General features: G+C 41.1%; 1 protein-coding gene across 1 annotated transcript in view; it reads left to right on the forward strand.

Annotated features, from left to right (window-relative positions):
- ANO1 (anoctamin 1) overlaps window positions 1–18,359 on the forward strand; it is a 126,359-nt gene that overhangs the window by 89,573 nt on the left and 18,427 nt on the right. Inside the window, exons 15-21 of the mRNA XM_075129482.1 lie at window positions 1,220–1,302; window positions 3,357–3,368; window positions 4,249–4,320; window positions 6,357–6,434; window positions 7,560–7,634; window positions 16,618–16,819; window positions 17,880–17,991. Of these exons, the coding sequence (XP_074985583.1) occupies window positions 1,220–1,302; window positions 3,357–3,368; window positions 4,249–4,320; window positions 6,357–6,434; window positions 7,560–7,634; window positions 16,618–16,819; window positions 17,880–17,991 (634 nt within the window). The remainder of the gene's footprint in view (window positions 1–1,219; window positions 1,303–3,356; window positions 3,369–4,248; window positions 4,321–6,356; window positions 6,435–7,559; window positions 7,635–16,617; window positions 16,820–17,879; window positions 17,992–18,359) is intronic.

Here is an 18,359-nt window from a genome sequence, read left to right on the forward strand (position 1 = left end):
TTCTGGGACTCCATCATGGTCACCTCTGCTGATGAGCCCTGCATGGTCACCTGCAGCTTGCCACACTGGCCAAACAGGAAATGAGATTCAAAAGTTCACGGTTCTTTTCCTGTCTACCTGGCCAGTGCATCTGAGTTGAGAGTGCTGTCCAGAGCGGTCACAATGGAGCACTCTGGGGTAGCTCCCGGAGGCCAATACCGTCGAATTCTGTCCACAGTACCCCAAATTCGACCCTGCAAGGCCAATTTAAGCGCTGATCCACTTGTCAGGGGTGAAGTAAGGAAATCGATTTTAAGAGCCCTTTAAGTCGAAAAAAAGGGCTTCATCGTGTGGATGGGTGCAGGTTTACATCGATTTAATGCTGCTAAATTCGACCTAAAGTCTTAGTGTAGACCAGGGCTCATTCTCCTTTATTTTACTTCCCTAATGGGAATAACTTATAAGTACCTTTATACCAATATAACTGTGTCCACACTTGGGGATGAGCTGGGGGGGAAAGGGGGTCATACCACTTTAACTATACCAGTATAGTTAGAGATCTGCAACTGTTATGTATGGACAAAACTAATACTGTTCAGCTTGCTAGGCAGCCATATACAAATGACACCTGCTAATATCATACAGAGACACAAAATATTAGTTAAATTTGATTTGAACACCTAACTCCCTGAGGTACCTTTGAAAATTCCAGCCTTAATCGTGCACTTAACTATCCGCTACCAGGAACAAACAAAGGTTTTGTGGGTATATGAGCATTTCTTTTGGCTCCCATAGTTAAAAGTTGGCTCCCAGAGTTTGGCCCTTAGTATTTACCAAGTACTCCTACTGGAGAACTCAGAATTCTCACGAACATAAATTTCCATTTACAATTTAATTATAAATTATTTTTAAAAACAGCTCCTGAAATTAAACTGCCCTAATAACTAGCCACCTTCTGTCCAAACCTAATGGAAGTTTTGGATGTACCAGATATGCAAAACCAGGCCCTTATGCATAATAGTTTTACTTATTAACATCTTGTAGATATCAGGCCAATTCTGCTCTCAGTTGTTCTCAGTGGAGATCCTCTGGATTTACACCAGGGTAACTGAGAATAAATTTGACCCAACACACCTAAGCAGATACTTTAGACAAATTCTAACCCAGGCCAATTTGATTTTGAAGACCTTATAAATGGTCCAAATAACTATGCTCTAACAAACTTTTTTTTAATTTCTAGCTGCCACTTTTATGGAACACTGGAAGAGAAAACAGATGCGTCTCAACTATAGGTGGGATCTGACTGGGTTTGAAGAGGAGGAGGTTAGTATTTAAGTTGGTTTGATTTGACTCCATTTCCTGGTTTTGTTTTGTTACATTTTAACTTCAATAGTTACACTGTAAATGGCGCCTTACTCTAAACTGTTAAGACTTTGCTTCATGGAATACTGCAAGATTTTTGCAGTAATTCCTTGGTGCAAAGGAAAATCCTGTATGTGAACTATTTCTGAGTTTTTTATTATGGGTGTATTGCTAGCACATCTTGTTACCATGGAAGCATAATTGTAGATCTACAACAACACCCCTCACACACACACACACTGTTTTTAAAAAAATTATGTTAGGTCATACCTAGTAATGCAGGCACGGAATATATTGCTCATACATAATTCCCTGACTCAAGAAAGGATATTAAAAGCAGAGAGACTTACTCACCTCTTAGCTACTCTGCTATAAGTCAGGAATGGCTCTGTCAAAGTTGATAAAGTTTACACCATTGTAAAGCCAGCATGAAAAACTAGTTTCTGAAAATGGCATAGTTGCTCCATTCAAGCCAATGGGAAAAGCTCCCATAAACATTAATGGTGCAGGATCACATTTTAATCAGGAAAATTTTGTGGAAAATACTGCAGGTACATTGGTATGGAGCATTGTGTAAAAACACTAGGACACAAATTTGGAGGTTGTCTTTGCCGTGTGTGCCAAAAGACATGTTTGGGAGTGGTTAGAGATAGGAATATCCAAGCAAAAGAGTACTAAATATATAATATATGCAAAAGAGTGCTGAATATTAAAATGTTTATGGAATAAAAGGAAAAGAGTCATTTTGAGGATCTACATTTCAAAGCCCTTGATCCAAAGTTCATTGGAGGCAGTTGTAGGTTATCACTGGCTTCAATACGTTTTGGATGAGACCCTAGCCGCACAATTCATTTGAGCATCTTTGGCATACACAAAAAACCCATAGAAGATAAGGAGGACAGTTTAGATTTATTCCATCTCAGGTGTTTTGGGTTTTTTAGAAACAATATTTGGATTGCAAATTGGAATTGAAGGCAATGGGAGTTCTGAGTGATAAATATTTTGGGCTTTATTCAGCCCAAAAAACCATTCAAAGCCATCACTCAGGTGCAGCTGTTCCACTAACTTCCATGAGAGCTGGACTGGGCCCAATATCTTTGTAAAGTTCATTTCTTGGGATTTATGCCTGTACTTCTTTTATTAAAAATATGACTGCCTGTGCAATCTAGACATAGTGATTATATTCACAAAAATATTATTCAGTTATATGGGAGTGTATTGTAGGACACCTTTTATTAAACAGTGTGTCATGCTATCTGATGGGCCTGATATAATTATTCTACAAAAGCTTTTTTATTTTTAATTGACTTCTCAGAAGAAAGTTTGGTTTCTAAGGTCCCAGTCCTGGTAAGTTCTCCGTGCAGGCATATCCTGTGCCAATGCATGCTGCAGGATTGGGACCTGCAATTTTATTGGATGACAATAGGAGGATGCTTTTTTTCCTAGCTATTGTAAGACGACTATCCTTTTATTTTTGGCATCTAATTGTTAGCATACATGAAAGTGGAAAGGATTAACTGTATCTTTCCAACAGCTATCCCCTTCGTGGGTGTGTTCAGAGTTCTCTGCAGTAAAAACAATGTCTGACCAGAGACAGCAGCTGTTAATAAAGTATATTTTACTCTCCACTTAATATGCTCCCCGCTAGCTCCCCTTGTTTAGCAGCACACTTACGCTCCTAGCTTCCCATTGACTTCAATGGGACTTAAGCAGATGCTTAAATGCTTGCTGAATCAGGATCTTAGATGGCATCCTAAAATACTAAAATATTTAATCTTCTGTAGGGTACATTTATTCAGTAAACTCTTTGATGCAGTAATGTTAGTATCTCTTCAATATGAAAACAAGAGCAGACTGGTTTTTCCTGGTTGTGTCTATCCATCCACTCTATCTATCATGTTGTTGCATGTGATTTAAAAAAAATAAATTCAGTGCAATTTGCAACAGTGCAGTAATCATCTTTTTTGTTTGTTTTTTGTGTTTTGTTTTTTTCTTTCTTTTCTGGTTTCCTGAAGGAGGCAGTCAAGGTTTGGAATTTTTTTAATTGCTCTACCTTTTTTATTACCTGTCTATCAGTGAAAGGTATCTTTTTGATTTCACCCACTTCTTTTTTCCAGCATCTAATTTCCTTAAAGCTCCCACTACAGCTTTCTTTCCTTTTTTCCAGTGGTTGGTCTTTTTTTTTTTTCAAATCCATTCTATTTTTCCATCCAGTGCATTCTTGTGGGTATTTTTGGAATCCTTCAGCTGTTTTGTTCCTTCTATTTCGGGTTATTTTCCTATATCTCCTCTTTTCATTGTATGTGGCTAGTTTAATATGCAGTGTCTGTTGCATTGCAAAGATGTACCTTTCTAGGGATGTTGCTGTAGGTATGAATAAATTTGGTATCCAAACTTGGCCCACCTGAGGGCCTCATTGGCAACTTGCCAGTACCCCAAGAGCTGCACATATTTTGCCTAAATTATAGCAGATAACAGCTACCCTTCATGAAGCATGGTTCATAGAGATTATAGTTTGTAGAATGCAATGTTTCATCTTGATCCAAATGGCAATGTCTCATATCAAGATGGAACATCAAATGTTGTGATCTGTAGTCTCTGCAAGCTGCACTGTAAATCACAATGACCCAAGCTTGATCTGCACAGGGTTACACTTGATATATTTTGTAGAGCTTTTTTCTGTTTCCTAAACATTTATTCCAAGGAACAGAATTTAGAATGATATAGTACTTAAAAGATTTTAGCTACAATATGCTATCAACATTACGTTAGTGATATGTATAGTAAATTAGAATTCAGTATGAGAAACTGGAAACTAGTAGGAACTGGACTTGTCATTTGTTCATATATAGATGAACTAGGAAATCGATATAATTTCTTTACTATTAAATGTGACTTATTTCACAGGCTCATCCAAGAGCAGAATATGAAGCTAAAGTATTAGAAAAATCACTGAGGAAAGAATACATACATAAAAAGGTATGGTAAAAATATTTATTTCTTTAACCACGTAAACTTCTTTGGTGAACAAATCCATTTACAGATGACTTGACCAAGATTTTGGAAACAAAAATAAACATAAAGACACTGTTGTATATCACATGTAAGCTTTCAAACATTTCTTTAACCATTAATTACATTTGCAGTAGTACATACATTTCATATATATAAAGCTTGTACAACTCTAGAAATGACTTCAATGTTTGGGTATAAGATATATTTTAATAGAATTCTTCACCTATCATTTGAATTCTTATTAGGCTATGGATAAAGTTTGAGAAATCTATAACTTAACCTGGTATCTTGCAGTATTATAAGTAACTAGAACTTCTCAGGAGAGATTCTCATGCCTTCCTAGCATCCATCATCATAACAACATGACAGGTTTCAGAGGAACAGCCGTGTTAGTCTGTATTTGCAAAAAGAAAAGGAGTACTTGTGGCACCTTAGAGACTAACCAATTTATTTGAGCATGAGCATAACAACATCCTAATTGTTTGGGTCAAACCTTGAGGTCCTTTACTTATTCCAATCAAAGTTTGGCTGAATAAGAACTGAGCAAAATCTGAATGCTGATTCATATCCTACTGCAGATTTTCCCACAGGAGAGGTATCTGGAAGAGGAAAACTCAGTAAGCATCTCTGATGGATTTTCCTCCCTACTTTTCCATTGGGAAATTAAGATTTGCTTTCTCCTTCTTTATGGTGTATGTATCTATTGGAATGGACTGTTCACAAATTTAAAAATGCATCTAAAAGACAAATGTTCAGCCACTGGATTGGAATCTGGCTTTCTGCGCTTAGGTCTTGAGATGTTTGTGGCTTTTAAAAATCCCATGGCATTTAATAAAATAGTTACTAAAATAATTAATAATAATACTAACCCCAATATCCTGGCTGGATTCCAGCTTGGGCAATAACCTTCCACATTTCTAAATATAATCCCCCTGCCATCTCAGCTGAATAAGGTATCCTTCACTTCTGGTCCCAACTTCTTTTGTTGTGTTGTGGTTAAACAGTTGCTACGTGTCACCCCAGAGGTGGCTGCATTTTAGTGGTGAATGAAGTGATACCTGTGAGTAGCTTGTACAGCATAGCAGACATTTGGATTGTAAGACACATTGGGATCCTTCAAGATAGAAGGTATTCTGTAAATGCCGCCTATTATTATAGCCAGTTATCATATGACAATTAGATTACTTAGTGATGGACACCTATCTACTTAGTGATGGAATTATTTTAATTTTGTCTGTTTTGTTTTCTTACATGCTGACATTTAGGTATAGTTTGGCCATTCTTAAACAATGGCATCAGCTGGTTCAAATACATTTTAGTTAGACTATAGCAGAAAATGTTCAAGCTTAACCTCTTTAATATGAAAGGGTTTTAATTTCAGTGTGGAATATCTTACATGCAGCATTACTTTAAAAAAAAAGAAGCTTTTTTGTGATGAAGAAAGAAGATCTGAATATGTTGTTTTTATTTCCCCAGCAAAAGTGGGGGGCTTTCTACTTTTAATACTTTAGAAATACAAGTCTCACTCCTGTAAATTTCAGCGTAAAGTGCCAATGTATTAAAGCTTGCAGTAAACATCCCTTCTGAGACTTCTTGGAAGCCAGTCAAACCAGGAAAAAACAGACCTGAAATTCCTGATATTTCTCAGACCAAACCTCAAAATGAAAAAAAAACTTTCAGAAGAGAAGTCTTTCAGGCTTTCTTTATGCATCATAAAGAAGAAGAAAAGGGCCTGATATTTTGTAAATTCTTTGCAGGTCACCTTTAAAAGTGGGATTTCTTCCAGATAGTGGGTTGTTGGTTTTTTGGTTTTATTTTTATTTTTTTTAATAAACCTGAAGCTGGAACACAAATCATTGAGCAAACTAATGAAGTACTTGTTGCTAAATTGCACTGTGTACTTACTCAGCAGAGAGAGTGTGGATTAATTTGGCATTGTTAGTCAATGCTTTGTAACGTTGTATCGCATGGTCCTTTTTTTTTCCTTTGATTGCCATCAGAAGCGTCGACATTTGCCAGAAGAGACAGCAAACAAATGGAGACAGAGAGTTAAGGCAGTCATGGCTGGGGTGAAATTGGTACATTTCATTCAAATTTATGGAGAAACTCAAACTATGAGTAATTATGGAAGACACAAATTGATTGTTTTGGTTGTTGAACCTTTGTTTAATATTCACGTTCAGTTGTTATTTTCTCCTCTCTTCGGCACCCAGAAAGACACTGTGTTTACGTGTAGTGGGGATGGCACTGCATGGCTAATCTTTGGGTTACCATATTGAATGGATGTTGCATTTTTGTAATGAAGCATGTGCCACATGTTTGACAGAGTTGCCTGCTGTTCTATTAGACAACATGCATGTAACTTTGAATGAGATATTGTTGTTCAGTACAATGTAGTGTCATCTTCTTTAATGTTACTTTCCTTTGACATTTTCTTTCCGCTCTTAAGAAATCACTCTCATGCTGCAAACTTTACAAATGAAATCAGATCAGAGATGACTTTCTAAATGAGATTGTCATTCCCAGATAGATTGTGTGATCAAAATTAATAGAGTGATCAAATATAGTAAGTGTGATCCTGCAGAGATTTTGCATGTGAGTAACTTATCTCATGGGTAGTCTCGCTGGCATCAATATTATTCATGTGTGTAAAAGTTACTCATAGTTAGGTGTTCACAGGATTAGATCCATAGCAAAGGAAAATCAACCCTGGCAACATTGCACTAAGGGCCCAGTCCTGAACAGCCTTCCCCATGTGAGCAATCTATATTGCAATGGGATAACCTATAGGATTAAGTATTCCTCATGTGAGTAAGGCTTGCAGGGACAGTCCTAATGGTGCTTTATTGAAAACATATTCTAACAAAAAAAGTTTAAATCTTTTCTGGGAAAGGAAAATAAAATATTTACACTAGGAGAAATCTAATTTCACAGTGTAATAGTTTACTTGAGTGTGTTTCTCAAAAAAGCTGTTCAGACTCATTTATACAATGCAGGACTTAGCACCAAACTGAAGCTAAATGTGCTGTAAGAAGTTTACCTGTATAAAATTGTATCTTTAAACATGTGTCCTTCCACCTTCTAACTGGTTGCGTGTTTGATTGTTTTCCTGTGCCTTGGTGTTTTTGTTACAAGAACAAATAGAAGGGATCTTTTTAGATGCTGTATTAAATTACAGGGTGGATTTTTTTTTCATATTTTAGACTGATAAAGAGAAACTGACATGGAAAGATCGTTTTCCAGCATATTTTACCAATTTTGTTGGCATTATCTTCATGGTAAGTATTTCCTGGCAAATATTTAAGATTCACCTTAGTGAGTCATTGTGAAATCCACCTTTTACAATGGACACATCTTTATCTAGGAGAAAAAACTATTTGATCACTTTAAAGTTTAAATCATTTGAAAATCACTTTGCTCAGGTGGTACGTGACTTTTGTTTTGCTTGTATGTCTTTCTTTCATAGTGTCCTTAATGAGAACTGGGAAACAAAAGAGATATTTCTCTATAAAACTGTTCACTTCCCATGCACTGCTTTGAAAGGGATGGTGTCAAGGTTCCTCCCCCACTCTGAACTCTAGGGTACAGATGTGGGGACCTGCATGAAAAACCTCCTAAGCTTATCTTTACCAGCTTAGGTCAAAACTTCCCCAAGGTACAAAATATTACACCCGTTATCCTTGGAATGGCCGCTACCACCACCAAACTAATACTGGTTACTGGGGAAGAGCTGTTTGGACGCGTCTTTCCCCCCAAAATACTTCCCAAAACCTTGCACCCCACTTCCTGGACAAGGTTTGGTAAAAAGCCTCACCAATTTGCCTAGGTGACTACAGACCCAGACCCTTGGATCTTAAGAACAATGAACAATCCTCCCAACACTTGCACCCCCCCTTTCCTGAGGAAATGTTGGATAAAAAGCCTCACCAATTTGCATAGGTGACCACAGACCCAAACCCTTGGATCTGAGAACAATGAAAAAGCATTCAGTTTTTACAAGAAGACTTTTAATAAAAAATAGAAGTAAATAGAAATAAAGAAATCCCCCCTGTAAAAATCAGGATGGTAGATATCTTACAGGGTAATTAGATTCAAAAACATAGAGAACCCCTCTAGGCAAAACCTTAAGTTACAAAAAAGATACACAGACAGAAATAGTTATTCTATTCAGCACAATGCTTTTCTCAGCCATTTAAAGAAATCATAATCTAACACATACCTAGCTAGATTACTTACTAAAAGTTCTAAGACTCCATTCCTGTTCTGTCTCTGGCAAGAGCAGCACACAGACAGACCCAAACCCTTTGTTTGTCTCCCTCCTCCCAGCTTTTGAAAGTATCTTGTCTCCTCATTGGTCATTTTGGTCAGGTGCCAGCGAGGTTACCTTTAGCTTCTTAACCCTTTACAGGTGAGAGGAGCTTTCCCCTGGCCAGGAGGGATTTCAAAGGGGTTTACCCTTCCCTTTATATTTATGACACGCCCCCCAAATCTCAGCTAGGGTGAAACACTGGCTGGGATTTCTTCCTGGAGCTCTAGGAAAAACAGAGTTAATAAGACACATGCATCTCTAAATATACTACCAAGTACATAAAGACTAACAATATTTTCCACATCTCAAGGACGATTTTAACCAGTTGACTCTGGGAAACTTTCACGGGAGAGTGCATCAGCCACTTTGTTAGAAGCTCCTGAGATGTGTTGGATGTCGAAATCAAAATCTTGGAGAGCTAAACTCCACCGAAGAAGTTTTTTGTTAGTTTCTTTGACGGGGTGAAGCCACTTCAGTGCAGCATGGTTGGTTTGCAGGTGGAAACGCCGTCCCCAAACATATGGGCGTAGCTTTTCCAGAGCGTAGACAATGGCGTAACATTCTTTTTCAGTGACTGACCAGTTGCTTTCCCTCTCAGACAGTTTTTTGCTGAGAAATACTACAGGGTGGAATTCTTGATCAGGTCCTTTCTGCATTAAAACTGCTCCCACACCACGCTCGGACGCATCTGTGGTTACTAGGAACGGTTTGTCAAAGTCTGGGGCCCTTAGTACAGGGTCAGACATGAGTGTCGCTTTAAGCTTGTTAAAGGCCTTCTGACACTTTCCGGTCCACTGAACAGCATTTGGCTGTTTCTTTTTGGTTAGGTCTGTCAGTGGGGCAGCGATTTGGCTGTAGTGCAGTACAAATCGTCTGTAATAACCGGCCAAGCCTAAGAAGGCTTGAACCTGTTTCTTTGACTTTGGGACAGGCCACTTTTGGATAGCATCCACTTTGGCCTGTAGGGGGCTGATAGTTCCTTGACCCACCTGGTGTCCAAGGTAAGTCACTCTGTTTAGGCCTATTTGACACTTCTTAGCCTTAACAGTTAGTCCTGCCTCCCTTATGCGCTCAAGGACTTTTTGTAGATGTTCCAGGTGGTCTGCCCAGGAATCCGAAAATATGGCCACATCGTCAAGGTAGGCGACTGCATATTCTCCTAATCCCGCTAGGAGACCATCTACAAGTCTTTGGAAAGTGGCGGGTGCATTTCGCAGCCCGAAAGGGAGTACATTAAATTCATACAGCCCGAGATGTGTGATGAAGGCTGACCTTTCCTTGGCAGATTCATCTAGCGGTACCTGCCAGTACCCCTTGGTTAAGTCCAAGGTAGAGATGAACTGGGCCCGTCCCAGTTTCTCTAATAGTTCATCTGTGCGTGGCATTGGATAGTTGTCTGGGCGAGTTACAGCATTTAGCTTACGGTAGTCCACGCAAAAACGTATTTCCCCATCTGGTTTGGGAACTAGAACCACTGGAGATGCCCATGCGCTGCCAGAGGGGCGGATTACCCCCATCTGTAACATATCCTGGATCTCCCGTTCTATAGCAGTTTTAGCTTGAGGAGACACCCGGTAAGGTTGGACCCTAATTGGGTGAGCATTACCTGTGTCAATGGAGTGGTATGCCCGTTCAGTCAGTCCTGGGGTGGCTGAGAACGTTGGCGCGTAGCTAGTGCACAGCTCCTGGATCTGCTGTCGCTGCATACGCCCAAGGGTTATGGAGAGGTTCACCTCTTCCACACCACCACCACATTTTCCTTCATAGTAGACACCTTTGGGCCACTCAGCGTCGTCTCCTCCCTGGGCTGTAAACTGACAAACCTTTAATTCTCTGGAATAAAAGGGCTTTAGAGAATTAATATGGTACACCTTAGGCTTTCGGTTGGAGGTGGGGAATGCTATGAGATAATTAACAGCTCCCAGGCGCTCCTGGACCGTGAATGGCCCTTCCCACGATGCTTCCATTTTATGGGCCTGGAGCGCCTTTAAGACCATGACCTGGTCTCCTACTTTGAAGGAACGCTCTCTGGCATGTTTATCATACCAGGCTTTTTGCTCTTTTTGAGCATCCTGTAAGTTTTCTCTAGCAAGGGCTAAAGAGGTTCGGAGGGTGTTTTGTAGGTTGGTTACAAAGTCCAGAATGTTAGTTCCTGGAGACGGTGTAAATCCCTCCCATTGCTGCTTCACCAACTGCAATGGCCCCTTAACCTCACGGCCATATACAAGTTCAAATGGGGAAAACCCTAAACTGGGATGTGGTACAGCTCTGTAGGCAAAGAGCAACTGCTGCAACACTAGGTCCCAATCATTGGAGTGCTCATTTACAAATTTACGTATCATGGCCCCCAAAGTTCCATTAAACTTCTCCACCATGCCATTTGTTTGATGGTGGTAAGGAGTGGCAACCAAGTGATTTACCCCATGAGCTTCCCAAAGGTTTTTCATAGTTCCTGCCAGGAAATTAGTCCCTGCATCTGTGAGGATGTCGGAGGGCCAACCTACCCTGGCAAAAATGTCTGCTAGTGCCTGGCACACACTTTTAGCCCTGGTGTTGCTTAGAGCTACTGCTTCTGGCCATCGGGTGGCAAAATCCATGAAAGTCAGTATGTACTGCTTTCCTCTGGGTGTCTTTTTCGGAAAAGGACCCAGAATATCCACAGCTACTCGCTGAAATGGAACTTCAATGATGGGGAGGGGTTGTAGAGGGGCTTTGACCTGGTCTTGGGGTTTTCCCACTCTTTGGCACACCTCACAAGACTGGACATAGGTAGAAACATCCTTGCCCATTCCCTCCCAGTGGAATGACCCCCCCAAACGGTCTTTGGTCCTGTTCACCCCAGCATGGCCACTAGGGTGATCGTGGGCTAAGCTCAAGAGCTTGGCCCGGTATTTAGTTGGAACTACCAACTGTCTCTGAGGATGCCAGTCTTTCTGGTGTCCCCCAGAAAGAATTTCCTTGTATAAAAGTCCTCTTTCTACAACAAACCTGGATCGATTAGAAGAGCTGAGAGGCGGTGGGTTGCTCCGTGCCGCCGTCCAAGCTCTTTGGAGGCTTTCATCTGCTTCCTGTTCGGTCTGGAACTGTTCCCTTGATGCTGGAGACATCAGTTCCTCATGGGATTGTGGACCTAGGCTTGGTCCCTCTGGAAGCGATATAGGGGATGGAGCGGTTTCTGTTGACTGTGAACCGCTCTCCGCTGGTGCACTATGTTGGGATTCAGGCTCCGGCTGAGCCTCTTGGGTCGGGTTATCGGCTGCTGCCAGTTCAGGTTCGGTGGGGCCCTCTGGTGTTGAGGTTGCAAGTACTGGATTCAGTGCTGACACGGGGTCTGGTGTTGGTTGTTCGGCTGGTTCCGGTTCTAGGACTGGTTCCGTCTGGGTCTCTGGGACTGGATCCACTACTGCTGTTGCAGACATTGGCCTGGGGTCCAGGTCCATCACCTCTGACCGGGTCCTGATAGAAGTTTCCGGAACAGAGCTAGGCCTCACGGCTTGTTTCGCCTGGCTGCGGGTGACCGTTCCCACCCTCTTGGCCTGTTTCACATGATTGGCCAAGTCTTCCCCCAACAGCATGGGGATGGGATAATCATCATAGACTGCAAAAGTCCACATTCCTGACCAGCCCTTGTACTGGACAGGCAACTTGGCTGTAGGCAAATTGAAAGAGTTGGACTTGAAGGGTTGAATCGTCACTTGGATCTCTGGGTTGATTAAATTGGGGTCCACTAAGGAAGCATGGATAGCTGACACTTGTGCTCCGGTGTCCCTCCACGCGGTGACCTTCTTCCCGCCCACACTCACAGTTTCCCTCCACTCCAAGGGTATCTGGGAGGTATCTGGGCCTGTGGACCTCTGGTGTGATTCCGGTGCAATGAACTGTAATCTGTTGGGGTTCTTGGGGCAGTTGGCCTTTACATGCCCCAGCTCGTTACATTTAAAACATCGTCCAGCTGATGGGTCCCTGGGGCGAGGAGGGTTGCTGGAGAACGGGGTGGTGGGACGATAAGGGGTCTGGAGGGCTCTTTGGGAGGTAGGTGGGGCTTTGGGCGGCCCCCGGTAATAAGGTGTGGTCTGGGGTGGTCCCTTCTGGTCTCCGCTCCAACTGCGACCAGTTTTCTTCTTCTCTGCCACCTCCACCCATCTGGCTCCAATCTCTCCTGCCTCAATTACAGTTTTGGGCTTCCCGTCTAGGATGTATCTTTCTATTTCCTCAGGAACACCCTCTAAGAATTGTTCCATTTGCATTAGGAAGGGCAAATTTACTGGAGATTCAACACTTGCTCCTGATATCCAGGCATCCCAATGTTTCACAATGTGGTAGGCATGTCGGGTAAATGACATGTCTGGTTTCCACCTTAGGGCTCTGAACCTCCGACGAGACTGCTCGGGTGTTATCCCCATTCTGACTCTCGCCTTGGATTTAAACAGTTCATACTTGTTCATGTGTTCTTTAGGCATTTCAGCTGCCACCTCAGCTAAGGGTCCACTGAGCTGCGGCCTCAGCTCTACCATGTATTGGTCAGTAGAGATGTTGTACCCAAGGCAGGCCCTTTCGAAGTTTTCTAGGAAGGCCTCAGTATCTTCACCTGCCTTGTAGGTGGGGAACTTTCTGGGATGGGAAGTGGTACCTGGAGAAGGATTGCTAGGGTTTGTTGGTATATTCTGCTGGGCCTTTATCCTCTCCACCTCCTCCACATGCTTCCTCTCTTTTTCCTTCTCCTCCTCCACATGCTTCCTCTCTTTTTCCTTCTCCTCCTCCACATGCTTCCTTGCCTCCATTTCCCTCTTGTGGGCAGCCTCCTGTACCTCCTTCTCCAGCCGCATGAGTTCTATCTGTCTTTCATGTTCCCTTTGTCTTTCCTCAGCCTGAAATTTGGCTAATTCCAGCTGTAGTTGAGCTGAGGATTTGGTCATTCTAACCTCTCTGTTTTTAACTAACTTTACACCTGAGGTTTAGAAATAAACAAACAAAACTTGGCTGTAAAATTTTGCTGTGCTGCAATAGAATACCTATTCTCTGATAGTGATTGTCAGCCTACAGAAAAAGACAATTCCCTTGTCTCTGCTCTGGGCCCAAATTAAAGCAAAAAACCTCCAACTACTTGGAAACCTGCTTACCCAGCCCAAAGAAAAAGCAAATGGGTAGAACACACACCCCCTATTTACTTTTAGGAAGAAAAGAAAAAAAAAACCTCTGGATTGGAAGATTTCCCTGCAGGAGTTAAGTACCCTGCCTCCAGGCAAAAAAAACCTGCAATTCACAAGATAATCCCCTTTTGTCTCTGCTTGGCCACAAAGCAGAGAGAAACCAAGCTGCTTTCAGTTTCAAAGCTGCTTTCTGGACTTTCTTTCCAAAGAAAAAAAAATTTTCCTTTTTAAAATCTGTATTTCTAGTTCAAAAAATCTCAACTGGATCTCAAATGATTTCAGGTTAATCCCACCATTGTGCCACCATGTCAAGGTTCCTCCCCCACTCTGAACTCTAGGGTACAGATGTGGGGACCTGCATGAAAAACCTCCTAAGCTTATCTTTACCAGCTTAGGTCAAAACTTCCCCAAGGTACAAAATATTACACCCGTTATCCTTGGAATGGCCGCTACCACCACCAAACTAATACTGGTTACTGGGGAAGAGCTGTTTGGACGCGTCTTTCCCCCCAAAATACTTCCCAAAACCTTGCACCCCACTTCCTGGACAAGGTTTGGTAAAAAGCCTCACCAATTTGCCTAGGTGACTACAGACCCAGACCCTTGGATCTTAAGAACAATGAACAATCCTCCCAACACTTGCACCCCCCCTTTCCTGGGGAAATGTTGGATAAAAAGCCTCACCAATTTGCATAGGTGACCACAGACCCAAACCCTTGGATCTGAGAACAATGAAAAAGCATTCAGTTTTTACAAGAAGACTTTTAATAAAAAATAGAAGTAAATAGAAATAAAGAAATCCCCCCTGTAAAATCAGGATGGTAGATATCTTACAGGGTAATTAGATTCAAAAACATAGAGAACCCCTCTAGGCAAAACCTTAAGTTACAAAAAAGATACACAGACAGAAATAGTTATTCTATTCAGCACAATGCTTTTCTCAGCCATTTAAAGAAATCATAATCTAACACATACCTAGCTAGATTACTTACTAAAAGTTCTAAGACTCCATTCCTGTTCTGTCTCTGGCAAGAGCAGCACACAGACAGACCCAAACCCTTTGTTTGTCTCCCTCCTCCCAGCTTTTGAAAGTATCTTGTCTCCTCATTGGTCATTTTGGTCAGGTGCCAGCGAGGTTACCTTTAGCTTCTTAACCCTTTACAGGTGAGAGGAGCTTTCCCCTGGCCAGGAGGGATTTCAAAGGGGTTTACCCTTCCCTTTATATTTATGACAGATGGTAATTTACCACACGCAGTCTGCTTTGGAGAGTTTGTCAGTCATGGGTTCTTTTGGATTACAGGTTCCAAACTGAGTGTGTCTTCTCTTACATCTGAGTCAGAGCAATCAAAGTTCACCAGTTACATGTAACACAGGGTCTGTAATTCAGAAGATGGGCAGAAAATTGCTGTAGTTATTATGACTCAGATTGTCCCTTCTCATGGTAATAACTGCAGGACAGGTGGCTGGGGATCCCCACTCCAGAGTTCTTAACTAATTGTTTCATGAAATTGTCTCCATGGAATAAGCCCTGGGGTCTCCAAATCTGGATACTCTAAGGGAGGCCAAGGGCATTCAAATGGAGACCATGTGCTTCCATGCCAGTTCTGATCCTGGTGGCTACCAGCCTCTCAGCTCCTTAGCAGCACAGCTCCATTACAGCCTCATTATCAGGGATTCCCTCTGGCCTTATCTGTCCTCTGCCTTAGTGTGTGTGTGTATGAGCAAGAGAAAAGAGACTCTCAGTGGAAAAGATAATATAGGCCCTAGGCTATATTATCTCTTCCTGGGAATGTCTGTGAAGATGAGGAAGGACAAAATTGTCCTAGGCCCTAGTCTATACTTGGCCTATCCAGTTGCTGCCCCCTATTCCAGTGTGTAGACCGATAGAATGGCCTCCGAGGGGGCAGAGGTGCTACACAGGTAGCTGACCCCCCACTTCTGCATTGGAGGTAAAACAAAGAACTCATGGAGATGTTTGAGTCTGGGAACAATGATCTAGGCCTACATGTAGAATAGCCCATAGTTCAGTGTTTTAATTCTTTATTCCAAACGGGTGGGCCTGCACCATTTGGGATCAGAGGACAGAAATATGTTCCTGAAGTCCTCTTAAGGCCCAATCCTGAGAGGTTCTGAGTGCATCCTTTGATTTCAGTGGGAGCTTCTCAGGAAAGTGCTCAGTATCTTACAGGATCATGTTCTTAATATACTCTTCCATTTAAGCATGGCTTTTTTCCCAAATCTTTCAGGAGTCAGCTATATTTTTCTGGGTTTTATTATGCTCTTGTAATAATATGTAGTTGATCTGCAGCACCATTACTTTTAGTTTAATCTTTGAACTCTCACAAAATTGGAGGTCTCAGAAGGACATTCAGAAGTTTAGACACAAAGAAAAGCGAAGCCATATCACTCTCAGAAATATTCTCCTCTTCATATCTACAGGCCACATTCATTCCTGGATTTTCCTTTATAACAAGCCACTTACCACATATCCATTATGTTATGAGCATCAATTAAAAGTGAAGTGCATTAATATTAATATAAACTATACCTCTAGCATTTGCATTTAGCTTTCTTTTTATTAAATGCTAACACCATTATATAAAATTACTGTTATGATCAAAGTGCTAGGAACAGAGGATCTGTGCCAGAGCCAATTGAAGTCAATAAGAGTCCTTTCAGTGATATCAGTGGGATTGGGATCAGGCCCAGGGAGTACATGGGAGGCATTTCAGAGTTCAATCTGCTTGCTGATGAATGACAGTCTGGTGTTTTATAACAGATAATGCCACCTTTTATTCCCAGGTTGGACTGACATTTGCTATCGTGTTTGGAGTCATTATATACAGAATCTCCACTGCAGCAGCCTTAGCCCTCAGCTCAACTCCCTCTGGCCGGTCTAGTGTTAGAGTAACAGTCACTGCAACTGCAGTTATTATTAATCTGGTGGTGATCATCATCCTGGATGAAGTATATGGCTGCATAGCCAGGTGGCTAACTCAGATTGGTAGGTATAAATCATTGTCAGTTCTATTAGATCAGTTATTTTATAAAGTACAAAAACTACTTATTTACATGGCATCATTTTCTAACTTCAGACAAATAAGCAAAAACAGGAAATTCAACCATAAGGCTGCAATTCTATCTCCTTAGCTTAAAGAAAAAACATCAAAGGGCGCATGAAATTGGTTTTATTTTTAGCTGCTTTTTCTCTCTGCTGCTATTGCTCCAATTATGAGTGGGCAAAATGGATCCGGATAAATTAAAACTCTTGTGCCCAGTCATAACTTATTTTGGGGATGCAAATTATTTTGGGTCTTTCTAAGGTTTGGTAATGTACAGATACTTTTTCTTTTCTTTTCTTTCTTTCTTTCTTTTTTTCACTTCCAATCATTATTTATTTAGCACAGAAAAATATAAAGACATGGAAAAAAGATGTGCCAAAACACTGTAGAACTAATTTTCTTGTGCTATTTTCAGACAGGACCAGAAGCAGAAGGGCCAGAAATTTTATCCAATCTCCTGTTTTATGCTAGATCCATACTAATTTTACAGACACAAATAGTTTGGATATTCTTATTGCAAGTGAGATTCATGGGAGTTCCAGACACAGAGTTGTTATCAAATTGGCCCTATTGTTTGAGAAATACTGTAAAGTAGGTCACCCAAATTACCTTTCTTTTTTCTCTAATCAATTTTCTTATCTTCCCCTGCCATAGCTGTTTGTTTAAATGTGCAGTTCTGCCATCAATACATGGAAGCAGCTCCCATGGACTTCACTTGAGGACAGCCCTCCTGTTTTGTTATGCTCTTTTGTTGTTGTTTTTTAAAAACCTCACATATATTAAGTAGATCAGAATAAGTTATATGTGTGGCTTATTTCTTTTCCCATTGGTCATTGCCTTCAGTGGGATCAGGTTTCTGCACCTCCATTTAAATATGTTCATATGTCCTTAAGGGAATAGTTGTTTGGATTACATTAGGGAGTTTTCCAAAGTCCCAACTTCATAAACCCTTAACACTTTCCAGTCCAGAAGTTTCCTTTATGTGTGTCTTGTTTACTTCAGAGGTCCCCAAAACAGACAAGAGTTTTGAAGAGCGGCTGATCTTCAAGGCCTTCCTTCTGAAATTTGTCAATGCCTACACTCCCATTTTCTATGTTGCTTTCTTCAAAGGCCGGTGAGTAACCTAGACATATAGTTTAAAATTTCAGCTGTTACTCTGAGATTATTTTTGTAGGGACATGTTCTGGTTGAGTCTCAGTGTGCAGCTAGTACTGGGAGTCTTACATACATCTAAAGATACATCTAAAGACATCTAAAGTGTGATCCATAGAATTTATCTGTCTCTCTCTCTCTCCTGGTATTGTCCCCTTACTTGACTTCCCATTTCTCTTTCTCATCTCCTCATGTTATCTCATTTTAACTAAAATTCGTTTATTTTTCTTTGTTAGATGTACTTTTAAAATAAGTTTGCAGATATGTGTCTGTAATACTTAGGATGTATAGAGGAAACTTGGAAAAAACTTTATAATTTAACTAATTCAC

Source organism: Caretta caretta, chromosome 6 (assembly GCF_965140235.1).
Source record: "Caretta caretta isolate rCarCar2 chromosome 6, rCarCar1.hap1, whole genome shotgun sequence".
In the NCBI taxonomy this organism is placed as follows: Eukaryota; Metazoa; Chordata; order Testudines; family Cheloniidae; genus Caretta; species Caretta caretta.